The sequence below is a fragment of the Cololabis saira genome, chromosome 18 (assembly GCF_033807715.1).
Source record: "Cololabis saira isolate AMF1-May2022 chromosome 18, fColSai1.1, whole genome shotgun sequence".
Classification (NCBI taxonomy): Eukaryota; Metazoa; Chordata; class Actinopteri; order Beloniformes; family Belonidae; genus Cololabis; species Cololabis saira.
In genome coordinates this window covers 25,252,892-25,273,010 of record NC_084604.1, presented here as the reverse complement: position 1 = coordinate 25,273,010, position 20,119 = coordinate 25,252,892, and the positions used below count along the sequence as shown (strand labels likewise).

Genomic DNA, 20,119 nt, shown 5'->3' with positions numbered 1-20,119 from the left:
GTGATCAAAACCACAGATCTACTGACTGACTCACAATCACTTGCCCTTGCATCGTTGGCCACATAATTGTATTCATAGAAGATCAAATGTTACAATTACATTTTAACAGGTAAGACTAAAGAGAATTAAACTTAATTTGAGCATGTGGCCTTCAGAAAAGAGGAAGCCAACATGCATGTTTAATTGAAGAAGATGTTCATGGGTCAGAAAGTAAAGTAGGTAGGACTTGATCATGTTCTGTTTGTGCCGGGCTGCCCACTTTAATACAGTCCCTATCTAAATGGTAACAATACCTCATGTGGATGGGTTTTCTGTATGGGATGTATGGATAACATGATAAATGTATACTTTCATTACAGACACACCCTGCTGATAATCAACAATGACTCCACTGACACTCTGCGTAGATGCTGCCATTACTGCAGGACTGAGATTAAAGAACAACCTTGAACATCACTGCAACATGCCTAAATTAGATTAAAAAAAGTAATTAGCTAATGCTAGATGGGTGTCAATCTGGGAAAGTGTCCATATGATTATTGACATGGAAAGAATTAGCGAATATAGAGAATAAAAAAGATTTTTCAGTATTGATGATGAGAGAATGCTGGTGTCATTTGAGCTGTAATGCAGAAACGGGGAGAAAATATTGATACACCTTCATTGTTTTTTAGAGGAATAAATGCACTTGATCAGCTGATCATGCATTAACACATGATATGTTTCCATCCACCAATCAGTGAAAGGTTATATGACCGATTCCTGACAACTTGAACTCCATTCAGTCAATAGTGATCAGCTTCAACTTTTTCAATTCAATTTTATTTGTATAGCGTCTAATACAACAGATGTTGTCTCTAGACGCTTTCCAGAGACCCAGAACATGAACATAAACATAAACATAAACATAAACCCCCGAGCAATTATGACATACACAATGGCAGGTAAAAACTCCCCTAGTGGGAGAAAAGCCTTAAGCCAAACAGTGGCAAGGAAAAACTCCCCTTTAGTGGGGAAGAAACCTTGAGCAGGACCTGGCTCATAAGGGGGGACCCTCCTGCCGAACGCCAGACCCAGATCAGTTACTGAGTCGACCATACAGTAAATGTAATATTTTGGAGTTGAAAGTGAAGTAATGTGACTAAATGCTTAGGCAACGGTTTGGGCCATGCAATAACAGCCGAAATGGCTGGGGATGTGGGGAGTACCAGACCCATAGTCTTATTATTTACAACTGTGAAATACATCACATAGTTATGAAGAATCACTGGATTCAAGTGGTAGTAAAATGCATTAGCATAGTGAGTCCTCTATGTTACAAACACTGCATGGTAGCTGAGTTAGTGAACAATTTAGCATTCCCGACACTGGCTCACTTGTCTGTTACTGTAAATAATTCATTTCGATTTGACTTGGTTTCACTCCATATATTTCTCCTCCCAGTTTGACAGCCGGAGATTCATCACGAAGGCCTGTTTCAGAGAAAACAGAGTAACAAGGGACACAGTTGATGAATTAGATCCCTCCTCATAGGACATTAGCTATCTCCCACTCCAGGCTTCCACCCATTTTTTATACCTGATTCCTCCTATCTAAGATGGCGGGAGGGCTGGAGGCTATCCCAGATGTCAGATGTTGATCAGCAGCAGTAGACACACCTGCGCCCTGCGAGAGGTGAAAAGCAGCCAATCTCCTGGCGGAGACAGCCTGTCTCTGCACACCTTGATGCTGCAGCTGCACTGAAAGGACGGTTTCATACAGTCTCCCCTGGAAAGGTGATGAGTGAGGAGAGGAGGGCGACTGTGAACAACTATTTTTAATCTGACAAAAGAGTTCACTGTGGCAATTTTTCTTTCTTTTTTTGTATTAAATTACCAGTCTTGGAAATGAAGTAGTATTTTTTATCAAAAATAGCCAATCAGGGTAGTGCTTTTGACAATTTGACTTTACTTTTTGCGTGAGTAATAGCTGCCTGGCATGGGAAGAAATGGTTTTGGACTTCAATTGTGTTCTTCAATTTTAATCTGAAACATTTTATTTTCTGACTCCACTCCAGTGGTTAGTTTTGTCGCCTCCCAGCAAGAAAAGGGAAAGCTTGTTAGCCGGGGCCGCTCTGGAGAAGGCTTTTAATTGTCCAGCTTTCTCCAGCTTTTACTGTATAAAAGACCTAAATGGAGGATAAAGGCGGTTGAGAAGCTGCTGAACAGAGAGCACAGGGGACTAAAAACAGTGTAAACCCACTGTGCAAACCCTGACATGCAAATCAAACAATCTGAATTGTTTTCAGGTTTTCAAAGCTATGACTTTATCATGCAAGAGTTCAGCCTCACCGTGCTGTGTTAATTACTGGCTTGCTTATACCCAGCAGAGACGCTGCAGCTGCTGTTATTCAGTGAAGAAAACATGGAAGTGTGATCATGCGCGCCGACTCTCTGATTGAGCATTTTCATCCACATAACATAGAGTTACTTGACACTTGATGACATAAATCTCCTCAGGTGTGAGTCACACTTATGGCCTGAGAGCTCATCTGTGTGCCTTCCCTGATGATCCCAAATCAATGTGGTTGCTATGGTAACCTACACCTATAGAAACAATAAGGGACATTTGTCTTTACTTCTTTCGCAAAGGTTTTTTTTTAGGAGCAACATTGCAAATGTTCTGTAGTTCTGCAGTTGTCTTTATATGTTAATATTCAAACATACGTAACAAAACAAAACAAGAATCTTTTAGTTGAATATAATGTAGTATTCGTAAATGTTCTGGCTTGTATTGGTCAATTAAATGCCTAAAATGTCTCCAGAGCCCTCTGTAGCTTGTTTTCTTGCATTAAATGTCTATTACTCCCACAGAGAGGTTTTGGGGTATGGGAGAATCATGGTCTCTCTCTCTCTCTCTCTCTCTCTGGGCTTTTTAAGAACATCACATATGAGACTGTCAGGGCTGAATGAGCAAAAGTTAATATGAATATTGTCGGGTTTGCACACTTAGGTCAGCGTTTCGGTCCTTGAGACTCTTTCACTTCGCTGACTGTGTGTAGAGATGGAGACAGTCTTATGCTTTCTCAGTAGTCAGGGCAGCACGAGGAGAGGCAGCACAAAAGTCAGTATGGATAATGCAGTTAAGGGAAAACTACAAATCCCTCTTTGCATCATCAGCAAGGCGAGAGGAGGAACACTTAGAGATTTCACATTCATAAAACATTCATTCAGCACTTCATTTAACTTGACAGTAGCCATGTACAGTGAATAAGGATCTCAAAGTATTCGTTTCTGTGTGTATGGTGGTTTACGGAGCTTAGTAACCTGATGTTGTGAGGACATGGCTGTGGGATGCACATGAGAAAAATCTGTTGAATAAAGCATTGATATTGTTATTTTTGAGCCATTGCAGGAATGTCTTCTTGTCTCATTGATCATTGTCAATCATGTCCATTCAAATTACCAATAAGACAAAAAGCAAAAAAAGAACCCACACTACATTGCCTTTCTATGGCATAGCATGATTTAAGAAAATAGACGAACAAAAAGATTAAAAAAAACTATGTTCCAGTATCTTCATTGTGCTGGTATAACATCCTAAAAGACAAAACTTACCTTGCCATTATTTAAACTTTTAAGGTATTGGATGGATGAATGGAAGGGGGGACAGCATCAGCATCAGCATCACAACCTGCGTGTTTTCCCCCGTCTCTCCGATCTGCCACTTTTCAATGTCCAGTAATAGTTCCATGTTGCTTTTGATGTGCACCTTATCAGGAACAATAAATGGCAGGCACACTGACGCAGACAAGACAGGTCAGCTTTAATGATTAGCTTCTTGACTTTACTGCTTCTGCGCAAGAATAAAAACGGATGAACAGAGGCAATATGAGGAAGACATGAGAACATCTGGTGCAGGAGTTAAAAAAATAAAACAACACCTGCAGCTGTTGTATGTGCTGTATCTCAATGAAAACTAAGCTTGTTCACTGAGAAAATGAAATAAACTAAAACAATTTTTTTTGTGGAGTCCAGTTTTTAGATTCCGGTTTTAGAAGAAACACTGCAACTATTTTATTAAACATCACTGGGACTGAAATTGCACACCATCATATTTAATTCATTTTTATGAAGTCTGAGGGGTCCTTTTTAATTGGAAGAATCAGTTTTTTGTTTTTTTTTGCAATTTCACTCGGATTTTGGAAATTATTTTCTAAAATCATCATACGAATATTGATTTACACTGACAATTAAACTTGGGGGTTTGTTTTTTTCTTATTCTTTCTTGTATGTTTTCTGTTGACTGTTACCTTTTTCTTATTAATAAATGAATATCCACTCACTAATAATTCATGCTGTGCTTCTGTCCGTGCTGCATATTGGCTGCATTTTCTAAGTTTAAAGTGGTTTAAAAAAAAAAAAAAAAAACCTTCTCTGTAATATAAATTGAAGCAGCTTGTCCACCTCATGCACATTTTATCAAATCAGTCTGTTCCCACGTTTCTACGCAGTTCAACACACGCACGCACGCACGCACGCACGCACGCACGCACGCACGCACGCACGCACGCACGCACGCACGCACGCACGCACGCACACACACACACACACACTCATCTTGCAGCATGTAAGCATACACTGGCGCACTGCTGCATGTGTGAAATGCTTTTTTCTTTACCGTGAAGTGAATGTCAACCCAGGTCCATCCTCTGGAGACACAGATACATCAGGTTGGACCGAGACGATGCAGAGGAAAGTTGAATGTCAGCTCGACATGAAGAAACAACAGGTCATCTTACCCTCTGGATGACACACACACCTGCAGCTCTTCAGCCATAAAACAAGATGTAATTAAAACTTTATTTCAGATTCGCTGCCCCACAAGTAAGTGTCATGCTTAGAACAGGGATTTTTTTTGTGGAGAATGCAGTTATGAAGTCAAACCCACCCAGAACATTAGATCTTTTTTCAACAAAGCTAAAGAAGACACAAGCAGTTGCGTCCGGATGAGTCATCACACATCAGTGTTGTTTGGAGGATGTTAAGAGATTTATAAAGGACAATCCAATTGTAAAATACGGTCATGTGGTCAGACTCTTCATGCCTGAGGGCCTGTCTCTTCGTCTCTTCTCCCTCTTTTTGCATTTTAGTTATGTGTTTAAGTTGAGCCCATCTCTGCAGCGCTCTGGGGTAATAAGGTTCACATGGTACCAAGGGGAGCAGAGTGATGAATAGAGCAGATTAAGACTCCTGTCTCCCTGAATTTATTGCAGCGCGGTGGATACGCGAATGAATAGCCTTTCAGGAAATGGTGCATGCGATGCTTAATGATTGATATTGTATTGACTGAATGATGTGGACACTGGAAGTCTCTCAAGACATTCACGACTTTATCAGGAGAGCTAAAAAAAACAATCCCACTGGAAATGAAATAGAACAGTAAATGAACAACGGCAGTTGTTAAATATTTGGTTTTCTGTCTATTGTGTAAGAATAAAGTGCTCCAGCAATCATCAAGAGCCAAAAATAAAACTGTTTTGTAAAAGTATGACTTGTGTGGTGAATACTTTAAAGGGCCACTACCATTTAATTGTCGAAAACACATTTCCTGTCCGTCTCTAATGACTACCTTGCTGTTCGGTTTTCCTGAAGAAAATGTCAGCCTCGAAGCAAAATGTCAGTAAGGAGACATCCTGCAGGGTTTTCTTTCTTTCTTTCCTTTTTTCCTGCTTTCTTTCTTGCTTTCTTTACAGTGCTACGATTGATTCATGATATTCAGACTGGCCATTCCTCAGGTGTGATGGTACATATATTTGTCAAAGTGGGAGTCTTATTGAGCTTGTGATCATACAGCGTACAGCTACTACATTTCTGTAAACTTCTGGCCCTTTCTTATTGTGAAGATGTGTGTGATATTGTTGCATGTGATTGTACAGAAAGAACATTCAGACTCCACAGACAAAGTCCACTGAGACTTTCAGCTGAAAGGCAACAGTGTTATTGGCCGCGTCTTTTTCTTACTTCTTTATTTTTCGTCTCTTAAATGTGCCCCTTTTTTGTCATTTTGCAACAACTTTGTATCTCAAGTTGTTTTTGTGGTCCATGTTACTTTTCTGTCATGGATATCTTTTTTTCTTACACAGCACATCCAAGATTATTCCTCTTTTCTATATCTTATTATGTTTGTTATGTGATGCTTTCATCTCTGTTGTTGTGTGGGATTCTTTTGTAGTCCATAGTATTTCTCAGGGAGTACTTAGCTTTGTGATTTTGGGCAAATCTTTGCTATCATTTATCTTGACTTTATTTTTTCTTATCATTTGATATAACATCAAAATCACGAGTGGAGCCGTTATTTGTTTGGCATGTCGATCTGTAAGGTTTCTTGAGTGTCTGTGATCTGGTCAGGGGTTATGGGATGTAATGGATGAATCTTGATTGATAGTTAACATAAAGGTTAACGTATACATACAGTATATGTGCTTATATCGACATTCATTTTCATTCAGTAACCTACTAACTTTTGAGCCCCACCATTCATGAAAAATATAAATAAAGCTACATACGTAGTATGTAAGTGAACATACATCCAAGGTTACTATCTTGTTGATGTACCAGAAATGGCGGGGAGCTTGTTTGTTACCTTTTTGGTCAAAAGAGGATAGCAACAGTGTTACTTTCGGTGTTAATACTTTCTTTGTGATTAACATTTGACAAAAAATTAAATCTTAGCAGTTATATAACTGTGACTTGGTTGAAGCAGCCAAAGAAGAAAGTTTGTCCTTGTCAATTCTGGTAAAAGCACAACAGCACTTTTCCAGCACTCTTTCTCACAATGTGCATGTAAGAGCAGTGTTTACATAAACTGGTGTCTGAGTGTCCTATTTGGCACATAGCCTTCCTCTTTTAAGCCGTTGCAGTATTTATTCCTTTCCTTCTTCTCCAGTGAATCAGTTTCATTGTTCTGTGTGTATCAGGCCCCACCACATCCTGATGTAATCTTCTGAGACAGGAAGAATACAGCTCATCAAAGGGTGTGAAGGTAAAATATGTCCAATATTCAATACTGCCTCTGAACTCATGGATCCTGAAAAGGAAACGGCAGTCTCAGCACAACAGGGGTCGGGCAAAGATAATAACTTTGCTCCTCAGATGAGGTTGACTCGGAGCTTGCAGGTGGGTGTTGGGGTGCAGTTTTTAAATTCCTCATGAATTCTAAATGAGCAACCGTCAAAACGGCTGCTGCAAAAGCAACGCTTGACATGGCATCAGGCCCGTATCAGGATCAATGGCAGACCACTAAGAGCTGCAGTGCATCACCAAGATTCAAAGACGGAATCAGCGTGTATGAAGGCTGGAATCATCACAGGTTGATTTTATTCCCCTTTTCTGAAAGCATTATAGCACATGAGCTCAATATCTGTACATGTAATGATGGTTGATATGTTCAAAGAAAACAACCAGGGGTTATTATCCAGTTCAATACTGAAACTCACTCACCAACTGTATGTACTGATGAAAGAAGTATGTTCATCTCACATGATCAGTGTGCATTAGTGATGTAAGTGTTAATACATGCATTGAGGTGCAGATGGTATTGACACCATTAACCTTGCCGTCTTCTATTTTTAAACTCTAATTGGCAAAGAAATCTTTTGACACCATCCAGTGACCCCTTTTTGCCCTGTGCAGTAGCATGCACATACTATATATTATCATTGCATATTTATTCAGATTTTTCTTTAAATGCACAAGCCATAACTAGGAATTGCGTCTGAGAAATTACAAAAAAATGTTAATCTGTTTTAAAAGAGATTGTAATCTGTTCACTACTGATGCTAGATATTTCTCCCCTTGACAAAAATGCTTGCATGTCATATGCAAAAAGACATAAACAGTTTATTCTCCATGTCTGACAATAAAGTTGAGGAAACCTTTGTGCTGTTACTCCCATGATGCTGCCACCAACATACTTCTCAGCTGGAATGGTGTTCTCCAAACATTTCAATGATCCCTGTAACCAAACAGTTCAGTTTTGGACTTATCAGCCCACAAGGCATGCCTCCATAAACTCATAGGATCTTTGTGTCGATGTGGAGCAGCAAACTGTGCTAATGTTATGGTGGTGTTGGAGCAGAGACTTTCTCTCTCTGCATGGAGTTTCAGCACCTGTCGTGGAAAATTATGCTCCCTTCCCAGTTTAAGCAATGAATCTATTTTGTTCTGTTCTCGGGTTCATTTTCACATTTCATAACAACACGTGCTCATTTCTGGGATGCAGAAACTGTTCCCCTCCTGAGCGGCATGATGACTTGCGCTCCCGTGCTGTTTATACTTAATGTCTGTGCGGATGAAGATGGGAGTCTCAGGTGAAATTGCACTGAAGGATGAACCTGATTTGTAGAGATCCATTATGATTTTTTCTGGTGCCTTGGTTGATTTCTTTTCATATTCACAGGATGTTATGCAATGAGGCCATTGTGTTGGAAAGTGTGCTTTTAAAATGCATTCATAGGTGTGTCTCCAGTTAACCCTCATGATGTCAGGTAATCCTGCCAGAAGCTTCTGATATCCAAACATCATAATATGGAGTTATCAAAGCTGTTATAGGCCACACTCGCGTTAGTGTATGTGGAGGAGGATGAGGACATGTAACCACAACCTTCGAACTTATAAAATCTGATCTACGAGAGACTGTTAAAGTTTCATGTTTCTTTGGAAACAGATCATTTTCAAAAGCCTAAGTGCTGAAATGTGTCAGATGTTATTCGGTTTCAAAACCTTATCGTCTGCCAAAGATTTAATTGAATGAATTTATCTGCACTCAAACAGAAAATTATGATCTGGATGTCCTTTAAACTGATATCGGCAGCCGGCAGATGGGTTCCTGTATAGCTCTTCCAGTGGTAACTTATCTCTGAAGTGGAGGAAATGTTACCCCCAAGTCACACGAGATTGGTTTCTGGGTACAGCGCAAGCAGTTAGCGTCGGTCAGAGTAAAACACCTCATGTTTACCTTTGGAAACAACAACTCATGTTGACATGGTTCCCACCTACAGTTCCCCCCTTTCAACCCTCTTGTTAAATCATCACCACCTGCCCTGCATCCTGCCTCCTGTCACACTGACACATCACTCAGCGTCAGCTCCTTTCAGCTCCATGTCAACATTGTGACAAAAGATACTAACATGCCATCTTTCTCACAATTCATTTTTCAGCTGGCGGCAGAAACCAGTGCTTCATTATCTTGCTACTATAACACGGAGGTTGTTTCGGCTGTGGCAAAAACTGAAGTTTACTATTTTTGAATTACAGATTATTTCTGTGCAACTGACAGTGTACAAGGTGACAATCTGATAGGTGTCATCAGTTGCATCTGTGCTTTTTGATGGGTTTTAGCTCATGTACTACCTGCAATTTGTTCTGCTTGCTTACTGTCAAAGATTTTGAAAGCTTTCTATAATTCAAGACATTTGATAGCTGAAGAGCAAGACAGATCCTCAAAGAGTTGGCTGAAGAAAAGAGACTTCATACTGGAATTAATAGACAAGCGCCCAGACACACAACTCTGAGTGAAAATGAAACCAGGAAATTCCTTAATTATCTCCTAGATGTGTTAAAGTGTTATTATTATTATTATTATTATTATTATTATTATTATTATTATTATTATTATTATTATTATTAACTCATGAATCACCATAGACTTCACAACTGCCCCAAAATTTAACATAATTTTCTATTTTTTTATAGTTATTGAAGTTACACAATCTAATGATGTTTAAGGTGTTTTTACCCTGTCAGCAGTCTTCGATCCTGGGGCCAGTGCCAGGCAGGAAAGTACAGTATTTCAGCAAGAATACGAATATTGATCCAGTGGCTTATGATAAATGACTGTAATATCAGGGGCAAAGGAACCATTACTATGTTTTCAGTGAACCGTACTTAATATTTTTTTTTCATTTTTTTAATGTAAAACTGCAATAAAATACTGCAGCAGAGAGAACAAGGAAAGACATCCCAAATATTTCTTCTCTTTTGACAAATCAATTAAGAAATAAATGATATTAGCAGGAATGGTTGAGCATTACAGCAATGGGCTGGCGACCTGTCCGGGGTCGTGTTCCCCTCCTGTCACCAGAAGAGGATCCAGATAGTCTTCAGCAGAGCCCTGTGGCCCTGAACCTGAGGGATGGATATTACTCAGGTATCTACGCATTCGCTAAATTAATTTTGTTGTATCATTTTTTTTTTAAATACTGTAACTATTTTTTGTTTTGAGCGTCTGATTTGGGAAACTGAAAGTAAACAGTTTCCTCTCTTGCTTTGAATCCTTGTTCAGTTATTTGTTGTGCATTTCTGATGGCCATTGTAGTGAGAAAGTGCAGCGTAAACGTTAAATACAGCTGATTAGAAAGCTGTGACGTGGCGCCACCATGTGGATCGGCTCAGCCAGACACAGTCAGTTCCTGGGAGTTTTTTATGTTTTCTGAAATACTTTGGAAATAGCTGATAGATTAATCAGATTTAATACATAGGATAACCGAGTAACCAAAACTGACCTAAAATGCTCGTGTCTTCTACTCAGCTGGGTAAATATAGTTACTTACCTATTAGTCTGACTGGATTTTTATTTTGGGATCTGGTGCCATGAGTTTTGTGTAAATTGCCTTTCATCAAAGTATTTGTTTTTATATTTGCTTTCATGTCTAGTTTTTGTTTCTTCTGACGATAAGGATCTGGATGAGGATAGCGCCCTCGTGAGGTTGGACACTGTAATGCATCTTGGTTGTGAAAGTGGACTGAGCCAAGTGGAGATCTCGGAGGAAGTGTTGGGTTTTCTTAGTCTAATTTGTTTCCTGTCGTCAGCACAATTAATCCTGTCATAGGTAGTTGTAGGGTTTTTGTGCTACGTAATTTGTAAGTAGTAAAGCAAGCTGGCATTTTCCTGTTGTCTTATTTCCTTATTTCATATCCTTGACTCCTAAATACCAGACAAGGGTAGAGGAGAACTAATAATTTTATTGCAATATACAGCTGTTTTCTTAATTGTTTTAATTATTAATATTATTATTATTTCTATCAGATGAACATTGTTGCTGTTTGTAAAATTGGATATGTTTCATTTTTTAACCACCTTTAGGCATCTAAAGTGCAAATATGCCTCTTTCTCTTGCAGCACACCTCTTCAGTCTTACACATGCATTTTAGGACTAGAGATATCCTTCAGAAGTGTTTTTCTGACTTTCAAATCATGGGCAGGAGGACTGGGAAAAGAAGAGACAAGAGACAAGACTTCTGGGCCCAGGAACTTTAGTCTGAACTACTTTCCTGTATAGCTATGCCACCTTTTATTCCACACAACCCCCAAAGACTTGCGGGTAGAGTGTTAGAGAACCTTTGCCCAGCAAGATCATGTATTTTGAGTTATAGCCTACTCAAGGACTTAAAAATGGAAAGTGCAGCTCGGATACTGTAATTGGATCAGCACCCGTCATACTCCTCACAGCACTCTTCATTACCTGCAGCTTAGAGCAGGATTACTGGTGCCTGCAGGTGATGTTTATTCTCTATGTTTGCCCATGTAGGCGTTTTCCTGGTTCATGTTACACATATTGCAAATATTAGGTGTTCCAGCAATGCAAAGACCCCATGACTTTGCCTCAGTCCTCTAATTCTCACATCAAATCATGGCATTTACATTTGTCAAGTTTGTCCAAAATGAGTTTAGTCATCTTTGTGTTAAATAAGAGTAATAAGTCACTCATCAAGAAACACAGTTCAATACAGACTATCTGAGTATCTGAAATCAAGTAAAAAAGCAACAACAACCAAGAAAACAATAAATAAAACCGATCAAGGATATTATGGTTCTGTTACAGAAAACATGGATATTTGCTGTAGATTAAAATAAACCTTTCATGATGTTGCACATCTTTCTCTTGCTCCTAATTTCATCGCTGCTTCCGCTCGGCATTTGTCTTGGTCGTTTACCATTTCTCAGGTGCCGTGAATCCTCTTAGAGGTGGATTATTGGACTAAGATGTCTACACCGAGAGGGAAAGACAGAGTGAGAGAAAGCAACACAGGGAGATACAGACAGGGAGAAGAGGAAAATGGAAATAACCCCGTTGGCCCAATGTGAGCCAGGAATGGGGTGGAAGATGGTGTGTAGCTGGGGTGAGTTAACACTCTCTGCAGGGATTTGCCCGGCGGACGGAAACTAGTTTTACTATACTTGCAAATGTGTGTACTGTAGAGAAAGAAAGATCTGAGAGAAAAAGAGGTAAACAGAGATGAGGTTGGGCTTTAACTGCAGCTGACAAACAGCAACAATACATTTACAATTTATGTTGTGAAGAAAAGCAAAGATTGTGGCTGCACACGTCATGGACGAAACTTGGCTTTGTGTGCTCTCAGGTGACATGATAACATCGCCTGATTGTTTTCCTAACTGTGTTCCTCGCAGGGAGAGCCAGCAGAGCCTCACATGGCGAAGCACACACTCCCATGTCCCATGCCTGCCCTCACTGACAAGGCAGGGACAGACTCACCTCGTGGCAGCAATGGCTTTCCTGACCTCAACCAACCCCCCCAGCCGGAGGATGTGCTCTGCTCTCTGGTTTCTCATCTTGTTGCTCCCGGAGGCCAAAGCGGACGATGTGAACACTTTCACAGCACGCATCGGTGGAGGTTCCCAGTGTGGCGAGTACACGAACCAGGTAAACACCTTCAGTACGCAATGACGTGACAAACAGGCAGGGATAGTACGCCTTTACCGTCTCAGGTCCTTCCGTCCTCCAGAGATTCATCATCTCTAACTCAGAACTCAACATTTTTAAGTATCATGATTATCTCATGCTGTTACTTTACTTAATTTATTTATTTCTCAGGACAATGCACATTGATGAACATATATACATATGTAAATGTGCCAGATTGTAGCACAAGGCTAGTTTCCATCTGTAGTCCAATATAGGCAGGTAAGGTGTTAAAAGCAGAAAAGGTAAAAATGCAATAAGAAAAAGAAAACAGCGCATCTTGATATAAGGACATTAACAAATGAAATGAAGCAAACAAACCAAACTAAAACGCATGAACTGTCATGGTTTATAGTATATGAAATAAAAATTGAATGTCACATCTTTGCTAAACTGGTTGTGCTTTGGGATCGTAGAATGGAACTCCATGATCTGTAACTTGTGGAAAAGCTGCACTCTTATGAGATGTGGAACCTCATGATCCCAGCATTACTATGTTTCCAGCGTCCAGACTATTCATTTTCGTGTTAAAAGCCATAACACGAAGATCTGGACCAACCACTGCCCTGTGCTGGCAGCTGTGGAAAGGATCAGTGTTGGGTTCTCATGACTTTAAGACAATCACCTGCTAAGTGTTTTACGTTTAACCATCTGCACACGCCTACTCTTTAGACGACTATTAAATGGAAGACTCCCGTGCACATCAAGCCACCATAAACCATCATGTTGTTTGTTTACCCTTTCATTGTTAGTTTTTTAGTATTTTTTTTACATTTACTAGGGTACATAGACTGCATTTATAGAATTTTTACTCTTATTGGCTAATAAAAGTTCTTTACAGAACAAGCCACATTCACACTTACACTAATGCACAGTTTGTTTGTGTTAAATCTTTATATTGAACCCATAGGCCGAGTTTTGAGCGCTGGTGAACGACGGGCTCCACCAGACCTGCATCACAGCGTTCATTTTGTACTTTACTTCACAGAAATCCTTTCAGGACAGGTGAAGTCAGCCCAGACGAGACGTATTGTTTTATATTCTCATATAAAGCTCGTAACTTAATAAGTCAAAGAAAAACTTTTTTCTAACTAACCTACACTACATATCGTGGGAGAAGTAAAGCAAGATGCAACCTGCTGTACAACTAACCATCACTTATTTACAGTTTATTTGATATTTCTTGAACAAAGTGACGAGCAGATTCAATGATTAACCTGTTAACATTGTTATCCTGAAATAACAGTATATTATATAGGTTAACATGTGCTGGGGTGGAATAACCAGTACTCGAGTTGTAAAAAAAAAAAATCAGGGGGGATGGTGGATTTTATCATATGGGGACAGATAATTTGTGCTGATTACAAATAATATAATATATTACAAATAATAGCGCTGACCAAAACACCTGCAGAAATACTGCAGGAATGACATAGCAGCAGTTAAATGCAGCCTTCTGTAAGCTTTAAATATCCACTGGGCTTACATCAAATACATCAAAACACAACAATTAAAAACTGTTTTCTGAACTTATCAATATGACTCTGTCCTTCACAGGTAAAGTAAAGTAAAGTAAAGTAAAATGGATCACTGCAAAAACTCAAAATCTTAACAAGAATATTTGTCTTATTTCTTGTCAAAATGTCTCATTTTAGTAAAAAAAAATCTCATTACACTTAAAACAAGACTCATCACTGGAAAAAACAACAATTTTCACCTGTTTCAAGTAGATTTTCACTTAAAATAAGTAGAAAAATCTGCCAGTGGAACAAGATTTTTTTGCTTGTAATGAGAAGATAAATCTTGTCGCACTGGCAGATTTTCCTACTTATTTTAAGTGAAAATTTACTTGAAACAGGGGAAAATTGTTAAAGTTATTTTTCTGGTGTTATTTTTCTGGTGATGACTCTAAAATAGCAGTAAAACCACATTAATTGATGAAATGACATAAGGGATGGAAAGGGGGATGGCAGTTTTACAGGGGGGGATGATTTGGACCGTTTTTATTTCAGGGGGGATGACATACCCCCTCATCCCCCCTCAACTCGAGTACTGGGAATAACCTACAGAAATGACAAGCTTTTTAGGGGATTATTAGTAAAAACTGCTTTTACACTTCTTGCTGTGCGGCTTTGATGAAATGTTCCTCATCTAACAGCTGATGGAGGATGGGACGTGTCGGCTGGTGGCCACTCTGCCTCAGATGGACGAGCGGAGGTGTCCGGATATGTTTCGCTGCACAGATGAGGTCTCCTACTGGCTGCACGAGAACGAGGAGAGGAAGCAGCAGATCATGACGCTGAAAGAAACCATTTCTGAGCTGCAAGAGGAGCTGAGGAATCACCGGCATCGCATCAAAGTCCTCGAGCTGCAGGTGACTAAGCAGGCCGGGTCAACTATCAGCAGCAATCCCTTCAACTGCTTTAAGTATTTGCTTTAGTCTGCCTAGTGACTCACTGGATGTTGTGACAATGGCACTGCCTTTTTTTTTTTTTTTTTTTTTTTTTTTTTTAGAACGCCCACATTTCTGCTCAGCATGCCTTTTCATATGAAGACTTTTTTTTTTTCTCTCCCTGTTCAGGGCCCCCTCATTTGAGTCAGACGACTGGGAAGTAAAAATTTCAATAAATTAAAATGTCTGAAGTTAACTTTTGCAGTTAATTTGAGAGAGTGAGAACTGTACCGGCTGTGGCTCACGCAGCCAGAGCCGGAAATGCATAGCGTCACCTGTGTGCTGTCCTGTGCTCTATCGTGGTGCTTGGTCATCAAGCTGGCTCCCATCCCAGCATGTCCTTGACCTTAGCCACTAACAGGATTAGCCTCCTACTCTTCCACGTGTCGCCTCATACGTCTCAGGCGGTAAGCTTATAGTCTCAGCTGGACCAGTCAGTGGCCACATATGGATGGTAGAAGCGGCACATGTAGGGTTGCCACCTTTCAGAAATAGAAATAAGGGACGCCCTGATTTCAGCAGCGCAGGAGTAAAAAAAAAAAGCCCCAAAACTTCTAAACTGAATAAAAATGTGTTTATTTTATATGAAAAAACTAAATGCTTTGATTTAAAGTTTAAAGTGCTTTAATAGCATTGAACTTGCATGACTGTACAGACAGACAACCATACTAGCAACTGAAATATCCTCCTATGCTATGTATGTCCACATCAGCCAGGATGTATAATATAGCCTACAGGTGAAGAATATGGTATAAAAGTTAATTTATTTCAATAATTCAACTAGAATATGGTGTAAAAGTTAATTTATTTCAATAATTAAACTAGAATATGGTGTAAAAGTTAACTTATTTCAATAATTCAACTAGAATATGGTGTAAAAGTCAATTTATTTCAATAATTCAACTAGAATATGGTGTAAAAGTTAATTTATTTCAATAATTCAACTAGAATATGGTTCAAAAGTTAACTTATTTTAATAATTCAACTAGAATATGGTGTAAAAGTTAATGAAAATACGGTACAAATCGTGTCCCGTATTAGTTCAATACGGGACGCAACATTTTTTTCTCAAATAAAAGGACAATTCCGTATTTTACGGGACGGGTGGCAAGCCTAGGCACATGTGTTTGTGTGTCGTACATAAGAACGGGGCGTGGCGGAAGGCTCCAGGGTTTTGTTGTGACAAGAGTTAGTGTAATCTTTGCTCAAGCAAGATATAGACCACATACTGATACTTCTGACTTTGTTTTTTGTCTTGAGAGCATCAGTTCATTCTGTGTATAACGTTTAACTCATTCATATTTTTAATCAAAAGTCAAAGTCTTAAGTTGTAAGAGGTTAATGTATGCAATCATTTGTAAGTTTGTGTGCCCAATCATATTGTGGCAGAGTGAAGAGAGGCTCCATCTGAACATCTCTCTGGAGCAGCGTTTCCATGAACTGGAGGTGCACTATGCGGAAGCCACCTCCTTGTTGCATTTGCAGGGGACTCTGATCCTGGACCTGCAGGTACTCACAGGGCATCTTTCCTTTTAAATCAGAGCAAAACATTGCTTCTGACTGTTTCCGATTGAATGTTGTTTCACTTTTCCTTCTATATAGAACCAACTACATAATCTGACACTGTTAATGGATAAAGTGAATGGAAGCCCCGCATGTTCCATCAATATCGTCCGACCCAATCCTCTTCTGAACACTCAAGAAGCTCTGCACCCAGGTACATGCTCGTGTGCTGATCCGTCAGCAGAGGGAGCCAAAAACTTTGGGCTGATCTTGACTAGTATTCTTCTTTCAGAGATCCATCACGTGGGGAACTGTCCCATAGACTGCGCCTCTGTCTACTTCAACGGAGTGAGAAGATCAGGGCTCTATACTGTGATGCCATCCATGGCTGGCATGCCTGTGGAAGTTTACTGTGACATGGACACAGATGGTGAGTCATCATGGATGTGCAAAGACAAGGGAGATTTAAAAGATATTCACGGTTATGAATTTCATACCTGTGAGAATGAGGAAAATTTTGCTTTGGACTTTTGACAGAGATGTGATGGTCCTCAAGTGAGCAGGCAGTTTTTTTCCAGAGTGTAAAGCCACAGGTACCAAAAGCATCTTCCACAGACTTGGATCTAATTCTGAGATCAGCTAAAAGACACCTGATGACCCGAGAGACCTGACCGGGTTTTAGACGGTGAGCAGCTCAGAGCTGCCAAGCCATTAAGTGCTTCTCGGACTTGCAGGAGAACTGGGAGCCAAAGAAATGACTTCATGACTGGAGTCTTCCATGTTTATGCATCAGAACTGTGACTGCTGCTTTCTAAGTTACATGAATTTCGCCCAAAAACTGTAGGGACAGCTCTGCAAATAGAGTATTACAAACGGCTAACCTGCTGGCTATGAATGTAGCTTTTCAAACTGGAATTCAGTTTAGCGTTAGATATGTCTTTTAGGGGATCGAAGGTAGTTGTGATGTTGGCACTGGGATTTGAGCTGTATCTCCTTTCAGGTATTAAAAGTATCTGGACATCCAGAAATTGGTATCAATGTCACTTTGACACTTTTTAAAGCCCTTTTACTGTTTATCAACAGCATACGAATAGACAAATATACTACAATTCCTGGTAATACCATGTAGGAGCTTGAAAGCTTAAAGATTAATGACTCTTGAACTGATCCTTGCGGAGCCCCAAAGAGATTGTTCTTACTTTCTGCTGATTAAAACTGCCGTATTTTCCGCAGTATAAGGCGCACCTAAAAGCCTTTAATTTTCTCAAAAACTGGCAGTGCGCCTTATAATGCAGTGCGCCTTGTATATGATCATTACGGTAATTTTTGTTACTGTAGTCAGGGGGATTATGGGTAATGTAGTTGGTGTCGCCGAAGTAACGGCGCTAAAAACGTCAGGAATCGTCACAGACGTTCAAGACAACAGCAGCGACGCTGACTCGCATAATGGCGACTTTGACGAGACGGAGCAAAGCTGGTTTTTATTTTGTTAATAAAGTTTGACATACGGTACTTTTCTTCTTGTTTTTTTTTTTGCATTTGCTGTAGGATTTTGTAGCATTTCCTGTAGCACAGCTCCATCAGGTAGATACGTAACTCAACCCCAGCCACTATAGTACGGTATTTTACCATATATTTAGTGCGCCTTATAATGCGGTGGGCCTTATATGTGGAAAAAGTTTTAAAGTGCGTAATTCATTGAAGGTGCGCCTTATAATACAGTGCGCCTTATAGTGCGGAAAATACTGACTAGATGAAAACTGCTGACATTTAAGGATAATGAAACCAGCTGAGGACTTGATAAACGTTGACAGAGTACCATGGTTTCTGTCTCTTCATGACGTCTAAGACTGAGTGAAGTTCCGAGCAGTACTTCATACGAAGCTTTCTCTTCACCTCAGGTGGTGGCTGGACCGTGATCCAGCGGCGAGTTGACGGCTCAGTGAGTTTTGACCGCAGCTGGAGGGACTACAGAGATGGATTCGGTGACTTACATTCAGAATTTTGGCTGGGCAACAACCACATACACGACCTGAGCACTCAGGGAGACTACGTCCTCCGCATCGACCTGGAGGACTGGAGCATCCAGCACAAATACGCCCTCTACCAGAGCTTCAGGTCGGTGCCATTAACGCATGCAGGTGACAAACACCAACTTTTAGAGCTGATTGCTGCCAATCGTCCAGTGTCTTTTAGCTAATTATTTGTTCTCTGTTAATCTACATGTTCAGCGTGGAGGATGAGGAGCATCAGTACCGCCTTCACGTGTCAGGCTTCAGCGGTACAGTGCAGGACTCTTTCAGCTGGTATCATGACAAGCAGAGCTTCAGCACACCAGACAGTGGCAACATCTGTGCTGAGATCTCGCACGGCGGCTGGTGGTACAACCAGTGCTTCTATGCCAACCTCAATGGCGTCTACTACAGGGTAAGGACAACATAGGTCACTCTTCATACTGCAGCTTTAAAAAGCACAACTGTTTACATCGTCTTTATCCTCCAGGGAGGCCATTACACGCCAAAAGGGAGGGGCCCGCTTGGTCCCGATGGGATCGTTTGGTACTCCTGGAAAGACTCGGATTATTACTCCCTACGCAAAGTCAGCATGATGATCCGACCTCGGAGCTTCCAAACACATCTGTCACCCTGAACTGCGGTCACCAGGACGACAGTCTGGATGCAAGAACTTGCATCTCTCGCTGCACATGACAAGACTTCCTGTGTAGCAACTGGAGAATCACGGTGCTGAGGATTTCCAGTCAATGACAAAAAGACAAGACTATGCATGTGGAACCTCTTTTGCTGTTTTCAAACTATAAACAAATGCAAATGGACACTCGAAATACGACATATTTTATACTATTTTTTTTTGTACTTTAGTTTGATACTATTTGTGACTTTTTGCAAACCAGCCAAGAAAAGGAAATTGCATGATTTGGATGAAGCAACCCACAGTTTGGGCAAGTTTCAAGCAAAAATGATGAATCCCCATCTCATACTCTTTATTTATGACACGTGCGTTTCTTTCCGTCTATGGTTACTCCTCTCAGTTGCAGTCTCTCTGAAGCTGATCCAGCAATGAATATACAGTAACTTAAGCTATTGAAATAAAAAGTTTTTAAGCTGGGATTTATGAGAATGCACTTATGTTTGAACCCATGTAGGATTTCATTTAGGTCCACCTGGAAGGTGTCATTCACTCATGGAAAAATAGGGCTCTTCATGATTTCTACAAATCCATCTTTTCTATTTCCAGACTCTACTTGTATCTTTAACATGAAAACAAAAACGTGGGGATTTGGTACACAAGCTGATTTTTTTCATTAATCAAAGACGATTATGGCAGTGATGCTCATGACGATTAAAGCTGGTAAGTTATAGTTAATTCTTTGTCAACATAACTGTTTAAGATTACTTTGACAG

At 40.1% G+C, this 20,119-nt stretch overlaps 1 protein-coding gene across 1 annotated transcript; it reads left to right on the top strand.

Moving 5' to 3' along the window:
* The first annotated feature begins 12,018 nt into the window (after positions 1 to 12,018).
* Positions 12,019 to 20,019, top strand: si:ch211-203k16.3 (techylectin-5B). The gene is made up of 9 exons (XM_061746736.1): positions 12,019 to 12,161; positions 12,451 to 12,703; positions 14,901 to 15,116; positions 16,584 to 16,703; positions 16,797 to 16,911; positions 16,990 to 17,127; positions 18,599 to 18,815; positions 18,929 to 19,124; positions 19,200 to 20,019. Exons 2-9 carry the CDS (start codon positions 12,548 to 12,550, stop codon positions 19,344 to 19,346), a joined length of 1,305 nt encoding a protein of 434 aa, XP_061602720.1. The 5' UTR covers positions 12,019 to 12,161; positions 12,451 to 12,547; the 3' UTR covers positions 19,347 to 20,019.
* Positions 20,020 to 20,119: the final 100 nt, after the last annotated feature.